The sequence below is a fragment of the Peromyscus eremicus genome, chromosome 12 (assembly GCF_949786415.1).
Source record: "Peromyscus eremicus chromosome 12, PerEre_H2_v1, whole genome shotgun sequence".
NCBI classification, from domain to species: Eukaryota; Metazoa; Chordata; class Mammalia; order Rodentia; family Cricetidae; genus Peromyscus; species Peromyscus eremicus.
Genome location: NC_081428.1, coordinates 45259845 through 45285527, shown reverse-complemented (window position 1 = coordinate 45285527; position 25683 = coordinate 45259845). Strand labels below are relative to the sequence as shown.

At 40.9% G+C, this 25683-nt stretch overlaps 1 protein-coding gene across 1 annotated transcript in view; it reads left to right on the top strand.

Annotated features, from left to right (window-relative positions):
* Ift57 (intraflagellar transport 57) overlaps positions 1–25051 on the top strand; it is a 58230-nt gene extending 33179 nt beyond the window's left edge. Inside the window, exons 7-11 of the mRNA XM_059277117.1 lie at positions 19131–19202; positions 20125–20256; positions 21756–21818; positions 23472–23538; positions 24665–25051. Of these exons, the coding sequence (XP_059133100.1) occupies positions 19131–19202; positions 20125–20256; positions 21756–21818; positions 23472–23538; positions 24665–24843 (513 nt within the window). The 3' untranslated portion in view covers positions 24844–25051. The remainder of the gene's footprint in view (positions 1–19130; positions 19203–20124; positions 20257–21755; positions 21819–23471; positions 23539–24664) is intronic.
* The last annotated feature ends 632 nt before the right edge of the window (positions 25052–25683 follow it).

Sequence of the window (25683 nt, the reverse complement as noted above, 5' to 3'; positions counted from 1 at the left end):
GAGTAAAGCTGTTGTGCAGTCCTCCTTCAAGGTTAAGGAAAACTGCACAGGCCAGGCATGTGACAGAGGAGGCCCAGAGAGACCGTTGTAGAAAGCTGTTAAAGTGAAAGCTGGATTGTGTTGGAGACCCCAAGATGTTGGAGATGCCAGAGCCATGGGAGACCTGCCAAACAGAGATGCAAACATGGAATGGGACCAGCCTGACAGACAGACAGACAGACAGACAGAGAAGGTAGTGTGTTGCAGTCAACAAAGCTGGAATAGCAAAGCAACCTAAATCCTTTGACATGGAAATAGAGCTGCAGGATTTGGGGCTTGCCTTGTAGGACTTCTGTCTTGCTTTAGTCCAGTGTGTGCTCTCTAGGCCCAAACTCTTCCCTTTTGAAATGGTAATGTATAGTCTGTGACATTGTGTGTTAAAAGTATGTAATTTACTTTTTGATTTTACAGGGGTTTCAATTAAGAAATTACCCTGAATCTCAGAAGGAACTTTGAACTTTGGGATTTTAAACTGTGTTAAGACTGAAAGACTATGGAGACTTTGGAAGTTGAATTAAATTCGTTTTGCATTATGATGTGGCCAGGGAGTGGAATGTAGTGGATGAGAATGGCCCCCATATGCTCATATTTTAGAATGCATAGTCACCAGTTGGTGGAACTGTTTGGGAAGGATTAGGAGGTGTCCTCTTGTTGAAGGAGGGGTGTCACTGGGGGTAGCCTTGGAGGTTTCAAAAGCCCACACAATTCCCAGTTATCTCTCTTTCTCTGCTTTATGTTTGTGTAAGCTCTCAGCTGCTTCTCTAGTATCATGGGTGCCTGCCTGCTGCCAGGCTCCTCACCATAATGGTCATGGACTCTAACCATTTGGAACTGTGAGCCTCAAATTAAATGCTTTCTTTTATAAGTTGAGTTGGTCATGGTATTTTGTCACAGCAATAAAAAAGTAAAAAAGTAATTAAGACAGAATATGTCAATATCTAATTATTATTATTATTATTATTATTATTATTATTATTATATTCTTTTACTTTGGGTACCTAATCAGTATTTAGGAAGGTTTACAAAGTATGTACAGTAAAGCTTCTGTCATTTAAGGAGTATATATAAACATCCACATTATTATATCCATAGTCTTACATGAGTCTCTAGCCAGGTTCATGTCACTATCCTTTGCTAAGTCTTTCCATTTTTCCCCAATAACTGTGCACATAATAAAATATCATTGTGATAATTGACATTTACTATTTACTATATGCCAGGAGCTGATCTGAGCACTGCATGTGCATTATCTAACTTAGCCCTTTCCACCACTCAGAAATGCAAGTACCTTTTACCTCAAATGCGGAACTGTGAACAGAAAAGTAATTTGCTTTTATAAATGAGGAAAATAGTGTCTGAATGACAAGGCAGGCTTTTAACTGTTCGAGAAGAGACAATGTATCATACGATTAAGAGCAGAAGTTCTGAACCCAGGTCACATGACTACAGATTATAGTGGTGGGCGACTCCAACACCCTCTGCCTTATTTTCTCCATCTGTAAAATGAAATTTATTATAATGCCTCCCTTAAGGAGTTGCAAAAAACCAAATGAATGAACATACATAAAGCACATAGGATAGTGTCAAAGAACCACTACACGCTGACCATTATTTCTGTACATTTTATTCATATAACTAATATTGTACTGTTTTTTAGAAATATAACATGCATTATATGGATTTCCAGACATTGTTAATAAATAGGGATGGTGACATTAGTGGCTGTTGACAGTCCTTGCACTGTACCATCAGTACTCACCTGATTTCCAGGCAGTAGAGCTAGCTTGTCCCAGCTCAGCAGGTTGGAATCAAACCGGATTTGGGATCTGGGTGGGGAAAGAGCACAGCAGCGTTCTACAGGAGTGACGGCGGCTAGCCTGTTGGCAGGCACAAGGACCACAAGGACTGAATACAGACCCCTAGAAAGGCATGGGTTGTCCAGATGACTCTTGAGAGGAAGAGTGACGTGGGAGAGAGGAAGCATATGCAGATTAAATGTAAAGTAGATTTGGAATCTCCAAAATTTCTGCCACAGCATGTGCAGTCAGAACAGTCTCTAGGCTGCAACATGTACAGTCGGACAGTCTTAGGCTACAGCATGTACAGTCAGACAGTCTTAGGCTGTAGCATGTACAGTCAGACAGTCTTAGGCTGCAGCATGTACAGTCAGACAGTCTTAGGCTGCAGCATGTACAGTCAGACAGTCTTAGGCTGTAGCATGTACAGTCAGACAGTCTTAGGCTGTAGCATGTACAGTCGGACAGTCTTAGGCTGCAGCATGTACAGTCGGACAGTCTTAGGCTGCAGCATGTACAGTCAGACAATCTTAGGCTGCAGCATGTACAGTCAGACAGTCTTAGGCCTCAGCATGTACAATCAGACAGTCTTAGGCTTCAGCATGTACAGTCAGACAGTCTTAGGCTGCAGCATGTACAGTCAGACAGTCTTAGGCCTCAGCATGTACAGTCAGACAATCTTAGGCCTCAGCATGTACAGTCAGACAGCTACAGCATGTACAGTCAGAACAGTCTTAGGCTGCAGCATGTACAGTCAGAACAGTCTTAGGCCTCAGCATGTACAGTCAGAACAGTCTTAGGCTGCAGCATGTACAGTCAGAACAGTCTCTAGTTTGAAGCTAATTTTCTTGAGACTTTTTCTGTGAAGGTACTTCAAGATAATCATCAAAGGAAATCTTTTCCTAAATGACTTAAATGTTTTTTGCATTCCAAAAGAATAACTTTTTTTTATTTTAAGTGACTCAGTTAACAAGGTGTTGAGACATTCCAAAGAATTCTACATGCCCAGTATTTCTGAGATGCGGATGAATGTTTGTTTAGATTTTCACCTTCTGTGCTACTGATAACTTTGAGTCTCTAGAGTATTTTATCATCTTGAGATTTCTTAAAATGAACCTTTGACTTTGGAGACTATTCAGATGGGACCAAGCAGAGTTGTTTTTTTCAGAGCTCCCTATGTCAAGGGGCTCAGTCACCATCTCTTACTTGGGTTTGACAGAGCCTCAAAGGCTGGTAGGGAAGTTTACAAGATTTTGTTAGAGAATAAATGAAAGATTCAGGTATGTTTAGGTAGGACTGGAAATCTGCAGTAGTGTAAGATCAGAAGCAGACCATTTTATGCAATTGGTTGGGTGGGCCAGTATGGGAGCCCATAGAGGCTTCCTAGTGAGATCTGAGCTTGCTTTACCCAGCAGGGCTGCATAAAGGGGTGGATTGACCATATGTATGGTTACCAGGTGTTTGGAAGGGTCTGCACTTGGCTGTGCTGGGGGTGGGGGGAGTCTTTTGCTCCACCCCTTGGCATTCCTTTAAAAAGCCCTTTAGAAGAGACAGAAGGGGCCAGTGGATAAGGATCCAGGCCCTCCCAAGGCTATCCTGTGTTTCTATCTGTCTCTCTTTCCCCTCTATATTTCTATCTAAATCTCTTATCCCTCACTCCTCAAGAGGACCCTGGGGGAAAAAGGTGGGAGCAGGTACCCCCCAGGGCAGTGTCTTAGTAAATGTTCCCTGTTGCTGTGGTAAAGTACCCTGAAGAAAGCAACTTAGGGAAGAAAGGATTAAGTTTGGCTCTTAGTCAAGAGTACAGTACAACATGGGAAGAGTCAAAGCCATGGGAACTGAAGTTGCTGGCCACATTTCATTGACAGCCAAAAAGCAGAGAATAATGAATGAATGAATGAAGGCTGCCGTTCACTGCCCTTTCTTCCCTTACACAGTTGAGGATCCCAGCCAGGGAGTGGTGCAGCTCACTGTGAGCTTGTCTTCTCCCCTCCGTTGGCATGATCAGTACCGTCACCCACGTGTTTACTCGATGACCTTCTCCACTGTGAGCTTGTCTTCTCCCCCTCCATTAACATGATCAGTACAATCACCCACGTGTTTCCCCAGATGACCTTCTCCACTGTGAGCTTGTCTTCTCCCCTCCATTGACATGACAGTACAGTCACCCACGTGTTTACCCAGATGACCATCTCCCAGATGATTCCACCCCTTGTCTAGTTGACAAGTAATACTCATCATCACAGGGAGGACATGGCTTTGTCTACCGGCTGGTCCCAAGTTGGAAGTGACTGACCAAGGTCAGTGTGGAGCTAATTACTACAGAGCCCATGGTTCGGCTTCTTGGATCAGATGCTGCACATGGTGGATTAGAATTCTGGTTTGGTGTGTGTCTTGGTATTGTCGTGGTCTATTTGTATATTTTGAAAATCATCAATCCTATTAGTCTTTATCACAGAAATTCCTTTTTATTTCAAATTAATGGTGTTTTGTTTGTTTTACCACAGTAAAAGCCAAGTGAATCCTACTAATATTTACTTTTATTCCTCAAAAATAAGGAAAAACAGGAAGTGTGAAATCAGTTTTCAGCTAAATTTTAACATAGGCGCTTTTCATTTATGCAGTGCTTATTTCTAAAAGATTGTACATTATGATGATTTAATATTAGGTATTTAATGGAATGAACAAATGTTCTAATATGCTTCAATGCCCCATGGATATAGTAATTAAAAATTTGATTAATGTCTTAAATAGATTTTTTCCAAATTATAATTAAATGTTTCCTGCTTTGTTTTTCTAAGAGATAGTTGGGTAGGTACCTCCTTCCTTTTGCCAAAGTGTCTCAAGTAATTATGTAAATCTTCAGATTCATTACAAGGAATTTAGATGAAGTGATTATTTTTGAAAGCTTTGAAAGTATTACAACATATATTTCTAATTATTTTAAAGCTCTGAGTCACTGAACTGTTTTTACCGACCTTCCTGTCCTGCGGCATCTGACTTTCCTGAACTGTCGTCAAAAGAATCTTAAACTTTAAATTTCAGCTCCACACAATTGGATTTTGTTTTAAAGTAAATAAAGGGCTCAGGTGTTGCCTTAGGTGACTTACAGCGGGAGACCTTTTGGGAAGAGTCATTGTGCTTAGGATAAAATCACTGCAATAGTTTTGAGCCTTTGGGCTCCTCAGTCACCATGAGCGCTAAAACCTAAGAGGCAGAAGAGGCCCTTCATTAATCAGCAGGTGGAATTCCATTTAAATGAACCTGGAGGGATCACGGAATTACTACATTAGATCTCAGTCTCTTCAAATTGGAAGCCAAGTCCTGCAGAAAGTTACCGGGGCAGGCTCTTTCTTTTTATTATTGCAGACAAATCTGTACCTGGGAGCAATTGAAAGCATTTCTCTCCTTCCAAAGCAGTAGAGAGACTAGTTTTCTTGGCCTTGTGCCTATAACTGATTTGGACACAGCATGAGAAAGTGTTAGCAAAAGTTAACTTTTGTAAATATTTATGTATTGTTATAGTTTGGGAATGGGAACATTTCTTAAGACTTATTCTCTAGTTTTGGGGTAGAAAATATTAATAGAATTCTTGTATCCACAAGCTAAGAGATATAATGTATTCTGTGGGTTGGAATACAGGAATGAATTCCATGTACATGATCATTATTAAAACAGGATTCTGCCTGCTATTTGCATAATGGAGAAACTGCATTTATAATTCTTAGAGATTTTCTGGTAGACCTTCTATTAAAAATATTTACATAATTTAAAGAAAAATATGACACCCAATTTAAAAAGTCGGCTTTTACAATTATAGCAACAAATGTAAATACAGGTGGCAATAAGTTGATCTCCATGAGGCTCCATGCAGGAGTAATAGCTCCAATTACTGTCACAAATGTTTGTAATTGTATCTATTGCTGCCAAACAATAAATGCTTTTTAATATAACAGGGCCATAAATGTACATGCTGCTGTTGTTTAAACAAAATACAATTTTCAGTAAATTTATCCTTGAAACACCTGCTATAATCAAAAAGAGGTGAATGCTATCAAAATAAACTGCCTAAATTAAGTAGACACACATACATTTTTAGAACAGCCTGCATGATTACTCAACTGCCACATCATCTCAGAACGAGGGAAAATACTCGCTGATGGACTTTTATAGCAAGCATTCTTCAAAAGAGATTGCACAAAGCGGCTATTCTTTGAGACTGTTGTATTCTTTCAAACAAGATAGGATTTTGTGCACTGGAAGTTGTATTTGCAAGGTCAGCTGTTTGATTTTGGTTTTGTATTTGCTTTGTTGCATGTAGATCATGGATACATACCACGTGGTGGGAAAGGTCTATTGTGCTTAAAATTATACTGAATAATACAGCAAAAGAGTGGAGACAAAGCCAGTCTCCCTAATCAACGACAAGATCCTAAGTTATTTTTGTGGTCCTCTTGCTGAACGCTCTAGATATTGTTTGTTTAAGCATGGCTGATGATGCCTTCCTTTCTGTTTACTTTGAGAATGAGAAATGTTTGAACTGGATCAGGTAAAGGTCCCATGTATCACAAATTAAAGCAGAGAATGTTTGTGCCTTAGTGATTACCATTAGCTGTAACTAAAGAGCATCAGCAGTGAATGCTGATTACCAGGAAATAAGCAGTGAAAACTGCATGCTTTGTTAATACTGCAAAGGCAAGAGCCCAATGCCTCACTGCCCGCAGACCTCAAATAGACACCTGTGATTGAGAGCAGGGAATTAATATATATTGATTATAATTAAAATGTCTAGACTGCCTAAATATTTCATTATTGTAAAGTATGATTTAATGTTTCCCTTGAATTGCTTAATATAAAATATGAATTGAAGCAGAAACCATTTGTCACATGGACCTCCTGACAAAATGTAGTTTTTATTGGCTTGACTCATTTTTCTAATCAGCCATGTTGGAGTCATTCTCACTATCACTATGTTTTATTTGAAATTTCTTGATGTTTGAACAAAATTTTATTCCTGTGGTTTTTGTCTCATTATTTTTGCCTGTCTCTTTATATCAAAGAAATGGTTTATGTTTCTTGTTTCTTTACAAATGTAGAAGACAACTATTTTTTGTTTGTTTACTGAAAGGATGTTGAATGTCAGTCTTAGATCTAAGTTTTGATCAGCAGATTCTTAAGCTTGGGTGGAACTGTTGTTGAGGCTTGACACAAAACCAAGTCTCCTGGGAAGAGAGCCTCAAGGGATGGCCCAGATTAGATTGGTCTGTGGCCAGGTCTATGGAGAACTGCCGTGATAGTTGTTGGATTTGGGAGGGCCGGCTCACTATGGGCAATGGCACTCTTGGGAAGGCTGTCCTTGGGTTGTCTGATCACAACAAGCCTGAGAGAACAATTCAATAAGCAGCCTTCCTGCATGGTTTCTGCTTCCGTTCCTGTGTGGGTTCCTGCCCTGGCTTCTCTTTCTGATGAACCCTTGAAGTGTAGGATGAAATGAACCCTTCCCTAAGTTGCTTTTGGTTGATGTTTATCACAGCAGGCAACCCAACTGGAACAAGTGGCAAGCTTATTCATCAGTTCTCCACAGTAGTTGCTCAGTATCACATGATATCAACTCTGATTTCTAACTTGAACTGTGAGTATTTGCCTTGTGAGATCGCTGCTCTGGACATGGCTTTCTGAAGCCTGTAAGCCTTCAACAAGGTCTGTGTAGTCATATCAAAGAAGTGCAGCATGGGATAGCCATGAACGACAGTTCTTAGTTAACATGTGAAGGCTTATTAGTAGCAGATGGTAGTCAGTAATGATAATCTCTGCACACAGCTAGAGGTGTGATTGTTTAACTAACAAGATATTACCTTGAGAACTCTGGGTCTCCAGTTTGAATTCAATTATAGGCAGGTGTGAGGATACCTGTGCGCCTTCTGAGTGGCCATGTTTTGCCACTGTGTACATGGTTGACTGTTTCTCTACAATGAGAATAGTCAGAAAAGAGGAACTTCCCAAAGAAACATTACTAGTGTTTCTTCCCACACCCCCTGAAACAAGTCAGCTACAACACACACTACAGATATGTACAACAGTTGTTTCGGCTTCCACAGTGTGTGTGTTCAAAGGTCCCCAGTGGACTCTTGTACCTTGCCACAGGTCTGAAAGCAGTGAAAACAGCCAACCAGGGAGTAAAACCATGAGGCAAAAGAATGCTTTCTCCCTTCAGTTGATTTTTCTTGAGTCATTTGTCAAATTGATGAGAAGCTGACTAATGCAATGGCTTATTCCACTTAACATAATGTCCTCTATTCCATCACTATTACTGCAGATGCCAAAGCCCCATTCCTGTTAATGCTACAAAGCGTTCTGTTGTAATTATGTACATTTTCTTTATGCATTGCTCCAACTTCTGGATTTCTCCCACCATGTGCCCCTTTCAACTTCATGCCCTGTTTATTTTTTAATAACTCATTGAGTACTGGGTTATACAGCACATGGTTGTGGGGACTTTCACTGAAGCATGATCAGCCTACCATGGACCACACCCCTGATGAAAACTGACTCTCCTTTTTTTAGAAGCTATCAACTCTCAGTACCTACTTGGCTCGGGGTAGAGGCTTCCTTGTCCTCCCCCATCCCTGCTAGGATGCTGACTGTCTTGATTTTGTGCAGCTGGTGTTTAGACAACCACTGCTGCTGTGTGTACCCACATGACCCAGAGCTTTCTTGCCACAGCATGCATTCGGAGGTCAAAGGACAACAACAGAGGAGTTGTTTTTCTCCATGCACACTTACGTGAGTTCCAGAAATCAAACTTTGGTCCCCAGACTTGGCTTGCACAGCAGGAACCTCTACCCACTGAGCCATCTTGCTGGTTTGATAGATTTCATTTGATCATGGTGAATAGTGTGTGTGTGTACATAAATATGTACATGCAATCGTACATGAATGCAACCTTTGAGACAGAGATTTTCTCTGAAGCTGGAGTTCGCTCTGTCAACTAATCTGGCTGGCCAGCGAGCCTCTGTGATCTGCCTGTCTCTACTCACACACCTGCAGCCCCAGCGTTGGAGTTACAGATCAGTGCCTATGTGCACAGCATTGGCTAAGGATCCACACTCAGATCCTCAGGCTTGCATTGCAAGCGCTTTCCCATTGAGCCATCTCCCTGGCCTGTTATACCTTATTTTATTGTCATCTCTTTATATTTGCTAAATTTCTTGTTCAGATTAAAGTTCTTTTTCTTGCTTTATTAAACTTTCCAAATTTCTTATATTTCACTGAACTTCCTTTGAAGACATCATTTAGATTTTTTTTTTCAAATAACTTATCTATTCCGTTTTCTTTAGGGTCCATTGCTAGAAAGTTAATTTGTGTTTCTTTGGAGGCATGGTTTAACCTTGTTTTTTCATACTGTACATATATTATTTGTGCATCAGATCTGTTGACCCTGTCAACCCATATGAGGGATTTTTATAGCAAAAGGCTTTCTCTTGGCAGCATGTCCTTTGATATCAATTGTGTATGGTACACTGACTTGTGTCTCAGGTGGACACAGTAGAACACTCACTGTCCATATTCTTTAGCTGCAATCAGTGTTGGCAATGCCTGCAAGTATCTAAGTGATCTCAGCTGCAGGAGTCTATGCTGTTGCTTATCCAGCTAAGTGATCTCAGAATGGTACACATCAGTGAAGCTGGGATCACCATCACTTTGTGAAGGATGCACAGAGGAAAGGAGGGATAGACAGGTTCAGGTAGGCATGATACAGTTGGTTCAAGAGCAGAGATGGAGCACCTATAATATTAATGTATGCATGCTAAATGGAGGATCGGGCCATTCTGGTGGTCCTCGGCAGATAATGTTCCTAGCAGCAGGAACAAAGTGTTTGTTGGCTCCATAGTCTCGACCACACTAGTGGCCTAAGGGGGAGGGTGCCCACTCTTTCTCAAGGGCTGCAGAGGAGCTTTTGCAAAAGCTGTGATCAGGTGAATGGAGATATACTTGCTGCCTGGTACCTGAGTCTAGCCCTCCCTCTGGCCGCTTTCTAGTGTCAAAGGTGCTAACATCTCAGGATGGTTCTCTATAGAGCAGCTTGAGAAGACACATGGTCTAAACTCTTTCTCCAGGCTGTTGAAGGAGCTTGTGTCCCCAGCTGCTCCCTAAACTCTGCTAGAACTTGAGGGATGAGTGCAAGTTTCTCAAGGAGCAAATGTTTCAAGAGTCCACGGTATTAGTAGGAAATTATATTGGCCTCCTGTTTACCCAGTTTTGCCGTGAAGAGTCTTGGTTCAGGGTTTAAATTAGAGTAGGAAACATGGTGACTGATACGGACTCTGTCCCTTTCTTTCTAAGGCCACATCTCTGCCACATCGCTACTGAACTTCAATAATCTTCCTCATATTCTTGTAGACTAGCAATTTCTTTATTTCTTTATTTATCTATTTATTTATTTATGGCCATTTTGTGTTGAGGAAAGCATGTCAAGCTCCTAACTTGGTGATGTCACCCTTTCTTTTAAGTACCAATTTTTGAGTATGAAACCAATCTTGTATTTTAAAATAAATTTTAAATACAAACTCTACTTGAGCATACTAAGTTATTATCTTTTTATCTTTTTTTCATTCCTACATTTGATTTGGTAATTTTTTGTTTAGTATATTTATAACTCTTTTATAAAAGGTACAGAAGGTATTGATCTATAATTTGCTGTTGTCTGGTTGGCTGGTTTTGGCTTCTGGTACCCTTGTCAGGTTTTAATATAATGCTATATGAGCCTCGTGAAACAAATTGGCGCTCTCTCTCTCTCTCCCTCTCTCTCTCTCTCTCTCTCCCCTCCTCCCCCACCTCCTCCTCCTCCTCCTCCTCCTCCTCCTCCTCCTCCTCCTCCTCCCTCCTCCTCCCCCTCCCTTCCTTCCTCCCACTTTCCACCCCTTCCTTTTTTCTACTTTGCAGTAGACTTTGTACATGATTGTTATTTCCTATTTAATTAACTGTTTGGGAAATTCACTGTTCAAGCCATCTGGGTCTGGATATTTCCTAATGAGAATGTTTTTAATTATATTTGTTGATCTTGTGAACATTTTAAATTCATTTTAGGACAGTTGATATATAGATTAACTCATAGATTTTCAAATATTAAAAAATGGTGTTAACTTTGCCTTTATGCTAACAGAAGCATGGTAGAGAGCAAGGCTCATTTGAGTGATGATCCGGGAGTTTCTGCTGGCCCTGTTCCTGCTGGGTGGCAGCATATCAGGCTTTACTTTTGTTTTAGAGTGTGGTAAACAGCTCACTTCATGACCAGAACATGGGAGAGAGAAGGAAGAGGCTGAGGTCCCACTACCCTTTTCAAGGGCCTGCACTTAGTGACCCAGACATCTTTCACTAGCCCCACTTCAAGTTTCTACCCCCTCCTAATGCCTCCTAGAAATCAAGCCCCAGGGCTTGAGACTTTAGAAGCTATGAAGATGCAAATTTTACCACAAATAAGATTACAGTCATGATTACCCACTGTCCTCTTAAAATTCGAGTTATATCTTAGTGCATTTTTCATGGGAAAATTTATGTTAGATAGTCCGTGTCGTTTTGAGCTTGATGATGGATTTACCTGTGTGACTCGGGGCTTCTACTTAAAAGTAGCTAAGTCTTGATATCTGCATTTCAATAGACTCTCTAGACAAAATATATGTCCTGAGATTCCAGTAGTTCTTAGCATAATGCTTACATATAGGAAATGTAATGCTTGTTAACATTGTGGTTGTCTTCATTAGACTTAAAGAGACTCTAGGACCCTTGTGACTGTTGAGATCCTAATCTACACTAAAGCAAGGCAGCAGCAGAAGGCTTCTGAGTCACCAAAATGCATACATGTGGTGTGCACCCATGTATTATGTGTGTATGAATATATATATATATGTGTGTGTGTGTATAGTGTATTATGTATATATGTAGATATGCATATGTGTGAATGTGTATTATATGTACATGTATGTCTATCATATGTTTATGGTATTATATATTTATGTATATGTGTGTATGTGTATTATTTATGTATATGTATACACACATGTACATATCTACTGAAGCTCATTTATTTGTAGGAAAGTCCCATAATCCATCTTTGTAAGTTGTTTATTTTGTGTTAGAGATAGTCCTAGCAGGGTTATCTAGTTTGTTCATCTGGAACAGATTAGAAGCAGTAAGATTCTCCAGTGTCTATACTTTAGCCAAACAACAGGAAAATGATTTCATTCAGTGTGCATGTTTGAATAGGGAGTTATTATTTTAACCTCTGTTTTTCTTTTTGAAACTGGGGACAGGATAAGAAAATGAAAGTGACTGCTTTATAAAGGAAAATCTGTGACAGAAAAGGACATTTGGTTTCCTTTTCAATTAATGATAAACTGTGAAAGTCAAACAGCCTCAGCTTGTTTCCTAGCCTGTGAGCTGGAGTACAGGATTTCTTCCTTTATACACTACAGTAACCATGAAAACTTCTAGAGAAATTGAAATTGAATGGGGAAAATGAGATAACTGTCTAAAATAGAGCCTATAGGAGCCCTAATACACACTTCTTATATTTATTAAACTGCAACTGCAAAGCCTCATTGAATTGAGATTTCACTAGTAATTATCAGCAGTGGATCCGGGGTAGAGACAGTGAAAACAGAAGAGAAAAGGAGGCCCATGGCAGAACAGAGGTGACATTGTTGTCCTTGTGAAGTAGTGATCCAAGATACAGCAGAGCTTCGGGCCTGTTCCTGCTCTGAGGGGAGAAGCAAATGCTTCCAGTAGACCCCGAGAACTAGTAGGTTCTACTGTGTGGTGCCTAGAATACATCCCAGCACACAGAAGGCTCCTGCTTTGGCTTTTGTGTCACAGACTTTAAAGCTGTGTCTGCCCATGAGCACGGAAGCTCCAGCTTGATTTAACATGGGAGGGAGAGTCAGACATTTCACTGTTGTTTGTTTTTTTTCTACTCTTTTATGGGGCCTGCCACCCAGCTCCCAAATAAATACACAGAGGCTTTTCTTACTTATAAATGTCTAGCCTTAGCTTGGCTTGTTTTCCTTAACTTAAATTATCCCATCTACCTTTTGTCTCTGGGCTTTTCCTGTTCTCTTACTTCTGTGAATCTTACTCTTACTCTGTGTCTGGCTGTGTAGCTGGGTGGCTGGCCCCTGGAGTCTTCCTCCTCCTCTGGCTATGTCCTTTCTCTCCAGATTTCTCCTTCTATTAATTCTCTCTGTCTGCCAGCCCCACTTATCCTTTATCCTGCCTCACTATTGGCCATTCAGCTCTTTATTAGACCATCAGGTGTTATAGACAGGCATAGTAACATAGCTTCACAGAGTTAAACAAATGCAATATAAAAAAAAGTAACACACCTTAAAATAATATTCTACAACATTTTACGAGTTACATGTTAATACAACTTATACAACAGACATACAAGGAACACTAACTCAATGGTTTAATGCTTGAGTCCCTTGCCCCATCGTTTCAAAGAGAAGCTTTTAGTCTTTGAGTTGGAACCACCACCTACCCACCCTCTCAGAAAAGAAAAAGACACTAAACTGAATCTGCATATGCAAAAGAGACCAATCAGGTGATAAGAACCTTGTAGACTCACAGCCACCTAATAGCTGCAGCCAGCTCAAATCCATTTTGATTGTATGTTGTTCTGTAAATCACCAGCTGGACATACTTCTTCACAATTCTCCACTTCTGGAAGGAGGAGATTCGGAATATAATTTAGTGCCAAAGAATTCAGAGTGAGAAGAAGGAAAATGCTAAGAATACCTTTGTTATTGATCCTCACGAGTGATAGAATTATAGGAGATTTTGTATGAAATGATTTTGAAATATAACAAGCCTAAGGAACTGGGACTCTAGATGAATGGTTAGTCCTCAGCATGCTCAATGCCCAGGGTTCAATCATAAACACTGCAAATAGAAGCAAGTTGAAGGAAGTGGTATGCTGGATCCTTACTGCGCTCCATTCCATTGAGAGAGAAAGTTTGTGAAATGAAGTGAAATCTTCAGCAGACAGGATAAATGGTTAAAGAACACTAAATCATGACTCAGAGCACAGAGGCTAGGTGGCCAGTAGACTCAGAGCACAGAGGCTAGGAGGCCAGTAAACTCAGAGCACAGAGGCTAGGTGGCCAGTAAACTCAGAGCATGTAGGCTAGGAGGCCAGTAGACTCAGAGCATGTAGGCTAGGAGGCCAGTAAACTCCAGTAGCACACACTGCTCACTGGATACATAACATAAAGAGGCCATAGTTCAACCTTATAAACTCCATGGCAGTCTGTTTGATCACAGAGAAAATCATATATGACGTATGAAAATCCACAGGTTTGGAAATACGTTATTCAGACAGAACACTGAAAAGTTCCTGTAGCCTACCTGACTCCTAGTGTTTCTCACTGTAAAGTGTGTATGTAGTTGTCTCCTCTGCAACAAACAGCTCCAAACCACAGTGCCTTACCGTAACAATAGCAATCGTCCTGGCTCCAGATAATGTTTGCTGATGTGTGGTCAGCTGCCGCTTAATTCTAGTGAGAATTTCTCAGTCCCAAGCTCAGGCTGAAAGACATCAGAGTAAGACAGCCTCCTTGTCTTGGCTGAATGATAGGACAAGGGCACTCTTAGGTGGCTACCTCTCCCAACTTCTAGACAGCCTGTCGTTCCACTGAAAAAGAATCGCACAGCCAAGACCATCAGTGGAGCAGGGAAGTCCATTCCTCCAATTAGCAGCCAGAAAGTCTCACTGAACTGTATAGAGAAGGGAGAAATGGATCAGAAGACAGTATCTACTTATCTCTCCAAACCTTTGTGTTTCAAATATGTAAAGTTACATTAAAGTGGCTGTAACTTAATGCATTCTCCACCAATGTTTGAATTGCTAGCCCCGTTGAAGAGTTCCTTTTAATGTTACTTATTTCTAGACTCCAGGTAGGCTTCACGTCCTTACGTATCATTAAAACCCATCACTTCTCCATTCTTACCACACAAACCTTTGTAAAGCTTTCAGCTATCTCAGTTGTCGGTTCTCAGATGTATGCCTTCCCTCCTTTATATTCATGTTTTTAAAATGGCACAGTTAGAATCACACTTACTTCCCATTATAACTATGTTAAAACCTTCGCAGGAACTGCTTGGGCAACTATGAAATTTTTTTTCCTCTCTTTTTCCTCTGATAATTAATGTGATAAAAATTCTCTAGAAAGCTTAGAAAAATGTAAAGAATAAGAATGAAACTTAAATTATTCTATAGTCAAACCCATATGTTAATGTAAAAACACACAAGCATAACCATAATATGTACTTAAACATATATAATACTAACTTTTAATAACTTAAATACCTAGTCTTTGGGGGCTGTGTTTTCTATTATCTGTATGCTAGTAAGCATACATTTTTGCTAATCATTAAAGGAACATGAACTTATCATTTAATACATATTAATGTATATGTAATGAAAATACAGATTTTCAGATCTCAAAAATTAAATCATCCCATTTCCTGACTTGAGTTTTGAGCACCCTGAAGTTACCTGTGTGTTCTTCTGTATCCTTTCCTTCTCTATCCTTAAGTCTGTGGACTGTTCTTAGTGGTTCCCACTTTTCTGGGTGTATTTACCTGTGTGTACCTCTCAACAATGTACTGTTGATTTCTGCTTGGTTTTGAAGTTTATAAGAATTGTTTTATACTGTGTGCATTGATTGTAATAGTAGAATGAATGATACAAAATTAGCAATATTATTTTCTGGTGTTTACTTTAACAGAAAACATGTACATGAATCTATGTGTGTTTCCGGTTTGGGGTGGGAATACTTTCTGGAGTTAAAATTTCTGGATTAAAAGATAAGAATATTTTAAAGGCTTGTCTGTTTTCTTTAAAATCAGTGTTCATCAGTAAATGTGACCATGGAGATTTTAAAAAGATATGTATTTGGATTTTTCTGGCAGATAATTCTAAATCATGACTAGTGTTGTACTTTAATTGCCTATAAAAATTAGAGAAATTTAACAAGTCCAAAACCAAATTCCTTGGCTATGTCCCTCTCTTGCTTTCAAATCTGTGAGCTGGACCACTGCAGAGCCTCCTAACTAGACCACTGCACAGCCTCCTGACTGGACCACTGCACAGCCTCCTAACTAGACCACTGCACAGACTCCCGACTGGACCACTGCACAGCCTCCTAGCTGGACCACTGCACAGCCTCCCGACTGGACCACTGCACAGCCTCCCGACTGGACCACTGCACAGCCTCCCGACTGGACCACTGCACAGCCTCCCGACTGGACCACTGCACAGCCTCCCGACTGGACCACTGCACAGCCTCCCGACTGGACCACTGCACAGCCTCCCGACTGGACCACTGCACAGCCTCCCGACTGGACCACTGCACAGCCTCCCGACTGGACCACTGCACAGCCTCCCGACTGGACCACTGCACAGCCTCCCGACTGGACCACTGCACAGCCTCCCGACTGGACCACTGCACAGCCTCCTAGCTGGACCGCTGCACAGCCTCCCGACTGGACCGCTGCACAGCCTCCCGACTGGACCGCTGCACAGCCTCCCGACTGGACCGCTGCACAGCCTCCCGACTGGACCGCTGCACAGCCTCCCGACTGGACCGCTGCACAGCCTCCCGACTGGACCGCTGCACAGCCTCCCGACTGGACCGCTGCACAGCCTCCCGACTGGACCGCTGCACAGCCTCCCGGCTGGACCGCTGCACAGCCTCCCGGCTGGACCGCTGCACAGCCTCCCGGCTGGACCGCTGCACAGCCTCCCGGCTGGACCACTGCACAGCCTCCCGACTGGACCACTGCACAGCCTCCCGACTGGACCACTGCACAGCCTCCCGACTGGACCACTGCACAGCCTCCCAGCTGGACCACTGCACAGCCTCCTAGCTGGACCACTGCACAGCCTCCCGACTGGGCCGCTGCACAGCCTCCCGACTGGACCACTGCACAGCCTCCCGACTGGACCACTGCACAGCCTCCCGACTGGGCCGCTGCACAGCCTCCCGACTGGACCACTGCACAGCCTCCTGACTCGTCTCCCACTGGTCTTCCGAATCTGGCTTTTCTAGTGGGTCCTTTTTCAAAGCACAGACTTGACTTTAAAATTCAAACCAACAGCATTTAATAGCGTACCATTGTCCATGTGATAAAAGCCACACTCCTCACTTGTTAGGAACAAAGCCCTGAAACAATTTACTCCACCCCCCTTCAGTTTTATTTCTTCATGATCAAGCCTTTCTACCTCCCACTCCAGAGTTCTGTGTTTTATACTTGAGCCAGCCTACACTGACATGTTCCTTCTGTTTTTCTTATTTGCGTCACTCTTTCAACCTAACCTTCCTCTCCTCTTGTATATCCTATTGAGATGTTACTTGTGCTTTAAGGCGCCACAGGAACTCTAGCTCTTCTGTAGAGTTTTATATCAATGTAAGTTATCATAATTAACATGGTTGAGTCAAGTTGCCGACTTCAAAATATTTTGAATGTCAATGCTTGCAGAAATATATTTGTGTGTATAATTCTGGGTAGAAAAAGGAGACCACATACTATCTTAAATGTTTCCACTATAATAAATTAGGACCATGCGTGTGTGTTTCTGTATACATTTATTTGGAGAATAACAGACAAAGACAGAAATAGAGTGATAAGTAGAGAGAAAAATGTATAAATATTTAATCTTGGTATTCATTAAGACTATTAAACGCTTTTTGGGTACCAAGGTATACAAATAATTTTGGGAGGTGTTGGATCATAGTGTCTCTTTTAAATTGCTATTTGTTCTTTGATAATTTCATATCATGTGTTTTAATTATATTTACTCCCTCCCAAACTCCTCCCAGATGTCCCCCCCCCCCCCGCCGCTGCCCTGGAGTCCAATTTGTGCTGCCATGGTTCTAATGAATATGGTAGTCATCAGGCTCCCTCCTTCCATGGAGGTATTCCTGGACTGACTGAGTGCCCGTCTCCTGCTTCTGCACCTACTTCTCCAGTGTTGCTTGCCGAGTGGAAAGGACTTTGTCCTGTGCCAGACATGCACAGTCAGACCTGGGTGCTAAAGAGGTCTTTGGACTGTAAAATGGCAATGTTGAGCTACCTAATTGTTAAATGGGTAAGGAGATTACCTTGAAGGTCCTCTCCAGCCCTTGTGTTTTGAGATGTTTTGTTAATGATGCAGAAAGATCCAGAAAAGGACAGTGCTTCTTTGTTCTCAGTTCTGCCGTCCTCACTAGTGTCACGTGACAGTTATTGTCCCCTTACCCCTGAACTGGCAGTATGTGTTGAGCAGGAACTTACACTACTATGCACATGTCCTTGGCTGCGCCCTCTCCTGAGGCCAGGCCTCTGCTTGTTTTTCTGGGGGATGAGGAGTGTGAGATGAGGTGCTTCTTGGAGTCTCTGCAGCTTAGATACATTGTAACTTGATATTTGGTATGTTTGAAGCACCCAAGATGTTTTACACCCTGTTGCCATTGGCATATTTCAAAGTGAAAAAGTCAGTAGAGTGAACTATTCACGTTTTTTTTCTTTCAGAAAGTTCTGTAGATAGTGCAAGCAAGCCTGTCAATTTATGCAAACAGATTTATGAGATTGAGAATAGCCTAGTCCCATCACTTACATCAATTTACCTCTCATGATTGGTATTTCTGAAGTCATTTAAAGTGTTTACTTATAATGCTATAAACTGAAATATTTTGAAGGTATTGTTTAGGAGACTACACAGTTGACATCAATTTAAAATGAGGCCAGTAGCATTGGGCTCTAGTAATCAGTATAGACTTCCTTTATTAAGGATGGAATTCAGAAGTCTTGCTGAAGAAAAAGCCTATTTTCCTTTCCAAGAGACAAACTAATCTTTGATACATGATATTTGAGTAAAGAGTTGATAGTTGCTTCTGGCAAACATAATCGTTACTGCTTAAGCAAGTATTTCTTTGCTAATAATTAGATTTTTTCATTTTGATGGGTAGTCATGAATATTAACCACCAGCAGTGCAGGAATAATTTGTATTCAAATTACCAGATATCACTCTGTGAACACATAAAATAATTTACATTTACTTAGGACCTTTTATCCTAAAGTACCCTATGCATGCTTCTTTACACTCTGATTGCAAGCTATATATAGGACTCCCTCTGCCACCTGAAATAGGACAGCTACCAAGTAATGAGGATAAAGAATGCAGCTAACCGACAGACAGGTGAAAGGAGGAAATGTGGTGTCTTTCACTTCGTTCCTGTGTGTGCTTATGCTAACAGGACTGGAGGATCCATGTTGACCAAATGCACCAGCACAAAAGTGGAATTGAATCTGCTCTAAAGGAAACCAAGGTATGTGAATTACTTCAGACAAATCAACATGGATTTGCTCATCTAGATCTATTGTGGTAGAACATGAAAGGAGAACAGATATAATCCTTATCTTTCAGGAGATGATTAATTGCATATACCACATTACATCTTCACAGCCCTGGTGCCTACACCAAGGAAATCAAGCTACTTATATAAAAGCTATTTATAGTCAGACATGGTAGTGCACTCCTATAATCCATTTGTATTTTAAATATATATGGATATCACATATTACACACATCTATCTAGTAGATGTTTTAGGCACAAATCAGTCTTTCTCCCGATTCCCAATATTGCGTGCACCCCAGGCTGACAATGGCTAGCACTTGTAGCTCTCCCAGCCTTGTTTCCACGGCAGAAGTGGGATCTTTAGGCAGTGCCACAAAGAAGCAAGCTTGAGTGCAAGGCTATGGGTCCCAGGCTAGACCAGCTGCAGATCTGGGACTCTCCTTATAACTGTGATATTCCTATCAGCTTTGAACTGTGACTTCATTAAGTCATATTATTCCTTAGCTACTTTGCTTTGAAGTTTACATACAACTTATTACAATGACATAAGCTGTAGGTGTTTAGGTGTTTAGGCATGAGGACAAGAGGTGTCTAAGACAGCCAGAGCTCTTCTTTTCTGGAGACAGGGTCCAGGTGCAGGTCCCTTGCTTCAGCCTCCAGGTCCTTGGATTACAGAACTGAACCATCACATCTGGCTTCCTTAAAAAAAAATGTGGTGTGATTAAAGTGTTTCTAATCATAAACTTTGTTTACTGTTGAAGCTTCCAACTGTCGTCTTTTGCACACATGACTGATCATTTGTGGAGTGGATTGAAGAATATTTAACTTGTTTTTACCAGTTTTGCAAAACTTACATATTCTTTTATCTACTCAAATCTCATGGAATTTCTAGGGATTTTTGGACAAGCTCCATAATGAAATTAGCCGGACTCTGGAAAAGATTGGTAGCCGAGAAAAGTACATCAACAATCAACTTGAGCACTTGGTTCAAGAATATCGTGGGGCCCAGGCCCAGCTAAGTGAGGTAATTTAGGAATGCTTTTCAGGGGTTTATTCCAATTCATGACCCTAATCCCTAAAACAACATGTTTTGTTCATTAATTGTGAAATTGGAAAGGGGGAGAGCTTGAGGTGGATATGATCTAAATACATTGTGTCCAAGTGTGAAGTGATCAAAGAATATATAATGTCTAAAATTTTTCATCAACAGAAGCATATACATTCTGCCCACTTGAAGCCAAGGGGGGCAGGGAGGGGGGGCGAGAGAGCTCTCCATTTCATATAGATGATAGAAATGATTATCCCCTAGGAGTCCGTAAACACACCTCTTTGTTTTATTTAGATAAATACAGGTTTGTTGCTGGCGATCATGCCTTAGAACAAGGAGAGAGTGTCAGGATGCTGTGTTTCGTTTCTAAGTCTGTCCCTAATTCACTGTAAAAGTAGGAGAAAGAACAGTGTGCATTTACATGTACCCAAGGGAAGAAACAGCCCTTGCCACAATGGCGTACAGCTACAGACTAAGGAACACAAAAGCAAGATGAATTCAGAGACAAACAATTTAATTAATTAGATGAAACCGGTTTTCAATCTTTCAATGCTTTAGAATTTTTGGTCAAAAAATAAAATCCCCAGCTTTTGAAAATAACCATGGAATCCCATAGCTTTCCTTTGGAATGTATAAGGAAAATCCGTATATGCTGAGGTTAAGCTAGACTAGTAAGAATACATGCAAATAAGGGGTTCAGCAGTAGGGGGGCTGGGAGAAGGCAGTGAGGGTAAAAAATGATCAGAATGCATTGCATGGACACTTATGAAATTGTCAGCAAATGATAATTTTAAAGAATACTTATAGAAATAAAATGAAAATAAGTTTGAGATAACTGGTAATTTCAGAAGTTCTCAAAGATCGAGTTAAAAATAATTTTCACTGTTTATTATATTCTCTTTGAATTCATTATTCCCTTATATACATGAATTCCTGAGCATTTTTACTTTAAAAATGCCCTCTGGTTAAAACCACTGTGTATCTAACACTAGCATTGAATAATTGATTGCTAGATTAGTTCCTAAGAACATATTCTAGCTGGCTGCACCGTCATCCACTTTATTAATCCTTATTAATTGCTGAACTTCATACTCTACTTTGATTGATTTTTTTTTCTTTTTAGAACTAATTTTCTCTTGCATAGCACACAAATTAGATTGACCGAGAGTCACCCTCCCAGAGTGTTTAGAAAGGGTGGAGGGAAGTTTTTATTGTCAGCCGTGCCCATTCGAGTTACTCAGCTGCCATGGGAAGGCTGCAGTAGTTCATCATATTATAGTGCTTCACTTAAATGCATGGCCCTATTAATAAGGACATGAAATAGCTACAGTTAAATGTCACTTTCATAAATGTATTCACAAATAAGGGGGTGTCATAAAATGTTGTGCAGAAACCGCGCGCACACAGAGGTCATATTTAAGTAATCTGCTCGTGTTGGAGATTTGTCATTAAACACAGTGTTCTCTCCTCCTCAGGCAAGGGAGCGCTACCAGCAGGGGAATGGCGGAGTGACTGAAAGGACCAGACTCCTGTCTGAGGTACACACCAGCACCCTGATATGATGTCACCTGTCAGCTGGGCCCGAGCCAGGCACAGCCATCCACTGACGGAACACTTCTGATTCCAATGATTTCCTCTCCCAACTTGCAGTCATCAGCTTTAGAAGTCCCCTAACAAGTGAACCAATTATCCTTCTCTTGTTTCTTTAAGACGGCTAAAGTTGCTGAATTAAATTAATCATTAAACTTGCTCGTATTATCAGCACATTGATAACCTTCCTAATCTTTATTTAACACAGTAATTAATAATAGGAGAGCAGACAAAGTACCATGGGAGGAGTCTGTAGCCGGTGTTAATGTGGCGCTTTGTGATGTAAAGCTTATTGTCAGTGATTGCTGTTAATCGTGTGTGTGATCCAGAGGATAGCTCTATCCACCATCGAGAAAACTGGAAACCTCTTCATTCAGGGACTTATAAAATATTTGCAATGTCATTGCATTTTGTTCCCTTGGTTTTACAAGAGAAGAATGACCTGATACATAATCTCATTTTTCACGGGAGATGACAAGGTTCAAAAGTACAAAGACTTTACAGCTATGTCAGAAGCCAGTATGAGACTAAGATCTGAGACTGTCTGGAGTTACAGAACAGCACAGTTTTCATAAGCTTTGGTGGAGGAATTGAGTTTCTCTTATGAAGAGCAGTTCAGAAATATTTATTTTAACGTAGAACATTAGAAATATTTAGACTCCAGTCCTGTTGTGTTTCTAGGCAAATAAAACATTCCTCGGAAGGAAAGTACTCACTAATGTGGGGTAAATGAATGCTGGAAGGGCGTCCAGGGACCACTTAGTCCTCTGGAGTCAGTAGTTGTCCCCAGTTGTGATGTTTCAGGTGCCTGGAAGAAATTAATTTACTTTGCCTGGATGAGCACTTTATTCCCTGGGAAGGTTTTACTCACCAGCATGATAGAAATAAAGCCTACTAAGTTACTGTAATTACAGCATAGCCCTAGATGATGTAAAAACAACTTCTCAAATTTCAGAGATTATATTTCCTATATAATTTTAGAGATTATACTGCTGACGTAGAATTTCGCCTGCAGTGGTGTGTCTTGATATCAAGTGCAGATTCATCCGAAATCTTGGTGAGAGCACTTACGTCTCTAGAGTTCAGAGTTCCTGGCCTGGAGAAGGCAATAGAGCACTTCTGTATCTCCTCATAGGATATAAGCATTTTCTTACTGGCCTAGACAAGGAAAGGTAACATGGTCTCCAAATAACTATACTATAAGAAAGATCCCTAGAAAGCCAAATCGGGGTTCTAGTGACATTGTATTTACTAATAACTAATTTTTGGAGAACAATATGGTAAATGCTAGTGATAATTGCACAGTTTGAGGGCTTCGTACTACAAACAACTTGATTTTCATTCTATAATATCGCAGCATGGGGAAGCTAATGTGAAAGTAATTTGCTAGTGTTTTATAAGCAGTTCTTAAAAAATGAAAAGCTTTGTGTTTCTGCGTACATTATCTTTTATTTGGATATTCTTAATGTTTGATTTCCTTATATCTAAATTGATTTTCCTCAGTACAGCATTCAAAACATTTCAAGGTTCATGAACATTCAGCACTCACAGGAGGTTTTTTTTTTTTTTTTTTGCTGTTGTTTGTTGTTTTTCAATAAAAGGTTACGGAAGAATTAGAAAAGGTAAAACAGGAAATGGAGGAGAAGGGCAGCAGCATGACGGACGGCAGTGAGTACATGTTCCCTTCGGGCTGACCTGGGTCACGTACAAGATCGCTTCGCAAAGTCAGCTGACGTCTGTGTGCGTCAGCCGCGGGGCCCCACGGGTGGAGGCGCTTGCCACTGAGCCTGGCATCCTCAGTTCTGTCTCAGATCCCATGAGAGAAGGAGACAACCAGCTCCTGAAATCTGTGTCTTCCGACGTCCACGCATAGGTGCAAACGCGTGCGCACCTGCACGTGTGCACGCACATATCGATATAAATAATACATAAGTAAATAATCTATTTTTACTTGTTTTAAGGGAGAGGTGTGGTACGAAAATGATGTCTGATCTTCAGAATGCTAAGTTTGTTATAAGTCAACTGAGAAAAAAATTTTTTTACTCTAGTTTAGTTTTTATTGATTCTAGCTAATAACTCAAAGATAGAGTGGGGAATTTCAAGTAAGTGCTTTCTTCTAACAGTGTTTAAAAATATATTATTCTGTTTTCATCATTTTATGTACAAAAGACTTTAAGAATATCCCAAATGACACCAGGACAGTGATGTGATGGCCCTTGGGGCTTCCCCCTCCTTCCAGGAAGTCCTGACAGAGCAGGGTTCAAATGGAGAAGAATTAATCTCTCAGTAATTATCCACCATTACCAACTGTTCAGTTTGACACAAGCCAGTGGTCATCACCTCAGGCTTTTCATGTCAGAAGATTGTCTGGGGCTGTGATGCTCTGCATGCAGACTGGGAATCTGGAGTGGGGTGTGGGGATTTTCTTGCACTGTTTTCAATGGGCTCATTGTTTATGTCTCAAATATATCTTTCTTCCCACTCTAAGTATTCTGTTCCCTGTTCCTGTAGACAAAACCACGTTGAACACATCCTTAAATACCCACTTAGCGCTTCTTTTCCTAGAACAGTTAGAAAATTCAGCCTCAGTGCATCAAATATTGAACCAGTTCCCATCCTGAAAGTCTCAGGTGTTTCAAATACCAGTGCAAAGCGGTGAGAATGTCAACGAGTCACTGGCTGTGTTTTAACCCTCTTTCTGGCTTAAGACAAAGTGGGGAAAATGTCAGGCCAGTCTCTAACAAACGGATACTCCAAATGAACACTTTTCTTCCATGCTGTTTTTCTTCTACAGCTCCTTTGGTGAAGATTAAGCAGAGCTTAACCAAGCTGAAGCAAGAAACCGTTCAGATGGACATTAGAATTGGGGTTGTGGAGCACACCCTGCTGCAGTCCAAGCTGAAGGAGAAAAGCATTATGACTAGAGACATGCATGCGGCTGTTACCCCAGAGTCAGCGATAGGCTTCTATTAAAACATATGGGCTTTCATGCTTCTGATTATTTGTTTTTTCTATCAAATTATTTTTTAATGTTGCATGGATTTCCAAACACAATTTATACCTCTCAAGCATGTTCAGTGGATATTTTTGCACAGGTATTGTATCATGGTGATTATGATGGCTAAAGCCGTTACAATGAATCTAGTATTTAATAAAGTACTTAAAAATTCTCATGTTCAAAGGAGCTTTCACTGTCATTCCCAGTGTCCTACTCTTAGTATTAATTAGCTCATTATGTTAGTATTCCTTGTGTATATGACCCATGTATCACATGTCCACTGCTGCTGTCATGGCATAGACTGGTACCTCTGGTGATCTCCAGAGCTGGTCTCCCTCTGCAGTGACCACTAGCTCTTATGTATTAGAGAAACGGGGACAGGTGGTGGAATTCTTCATAGGAAGCCAAACCTCCCTTGCCTCAGCTCTACAGTTATATGATATTACCACCTTAACTATAAAAAAAAAAAAATCAGTATCCATGTTGACATGTGCAACCTATTACTTTTCTTTAATTAATTACTAATTCAGCCATGTTTGGCTCAGCTGCTGGAATGAGGGAAAAGGTGAGTGTGCCTGTGTCTGCATCCTACCCTTTTGTGTGGAGTCAGAAACGCTAAGCAGTGTTCTGTGGAACCCGCCATAATGAGTCTTATGATCAGTATCTGGTACTGACACTCTTTCTGAGGAACCTTCCTCAGCGATTTTCTAGACTAGAATTTCTTTGGCTTTCTTTTTTTTTTTTTTTTTTTTGGTTTTTCGAGACAGGGTTTCTCTGTGTAGCTTTGCGCCTTTCCTGGAACTCACTTGGTAGCC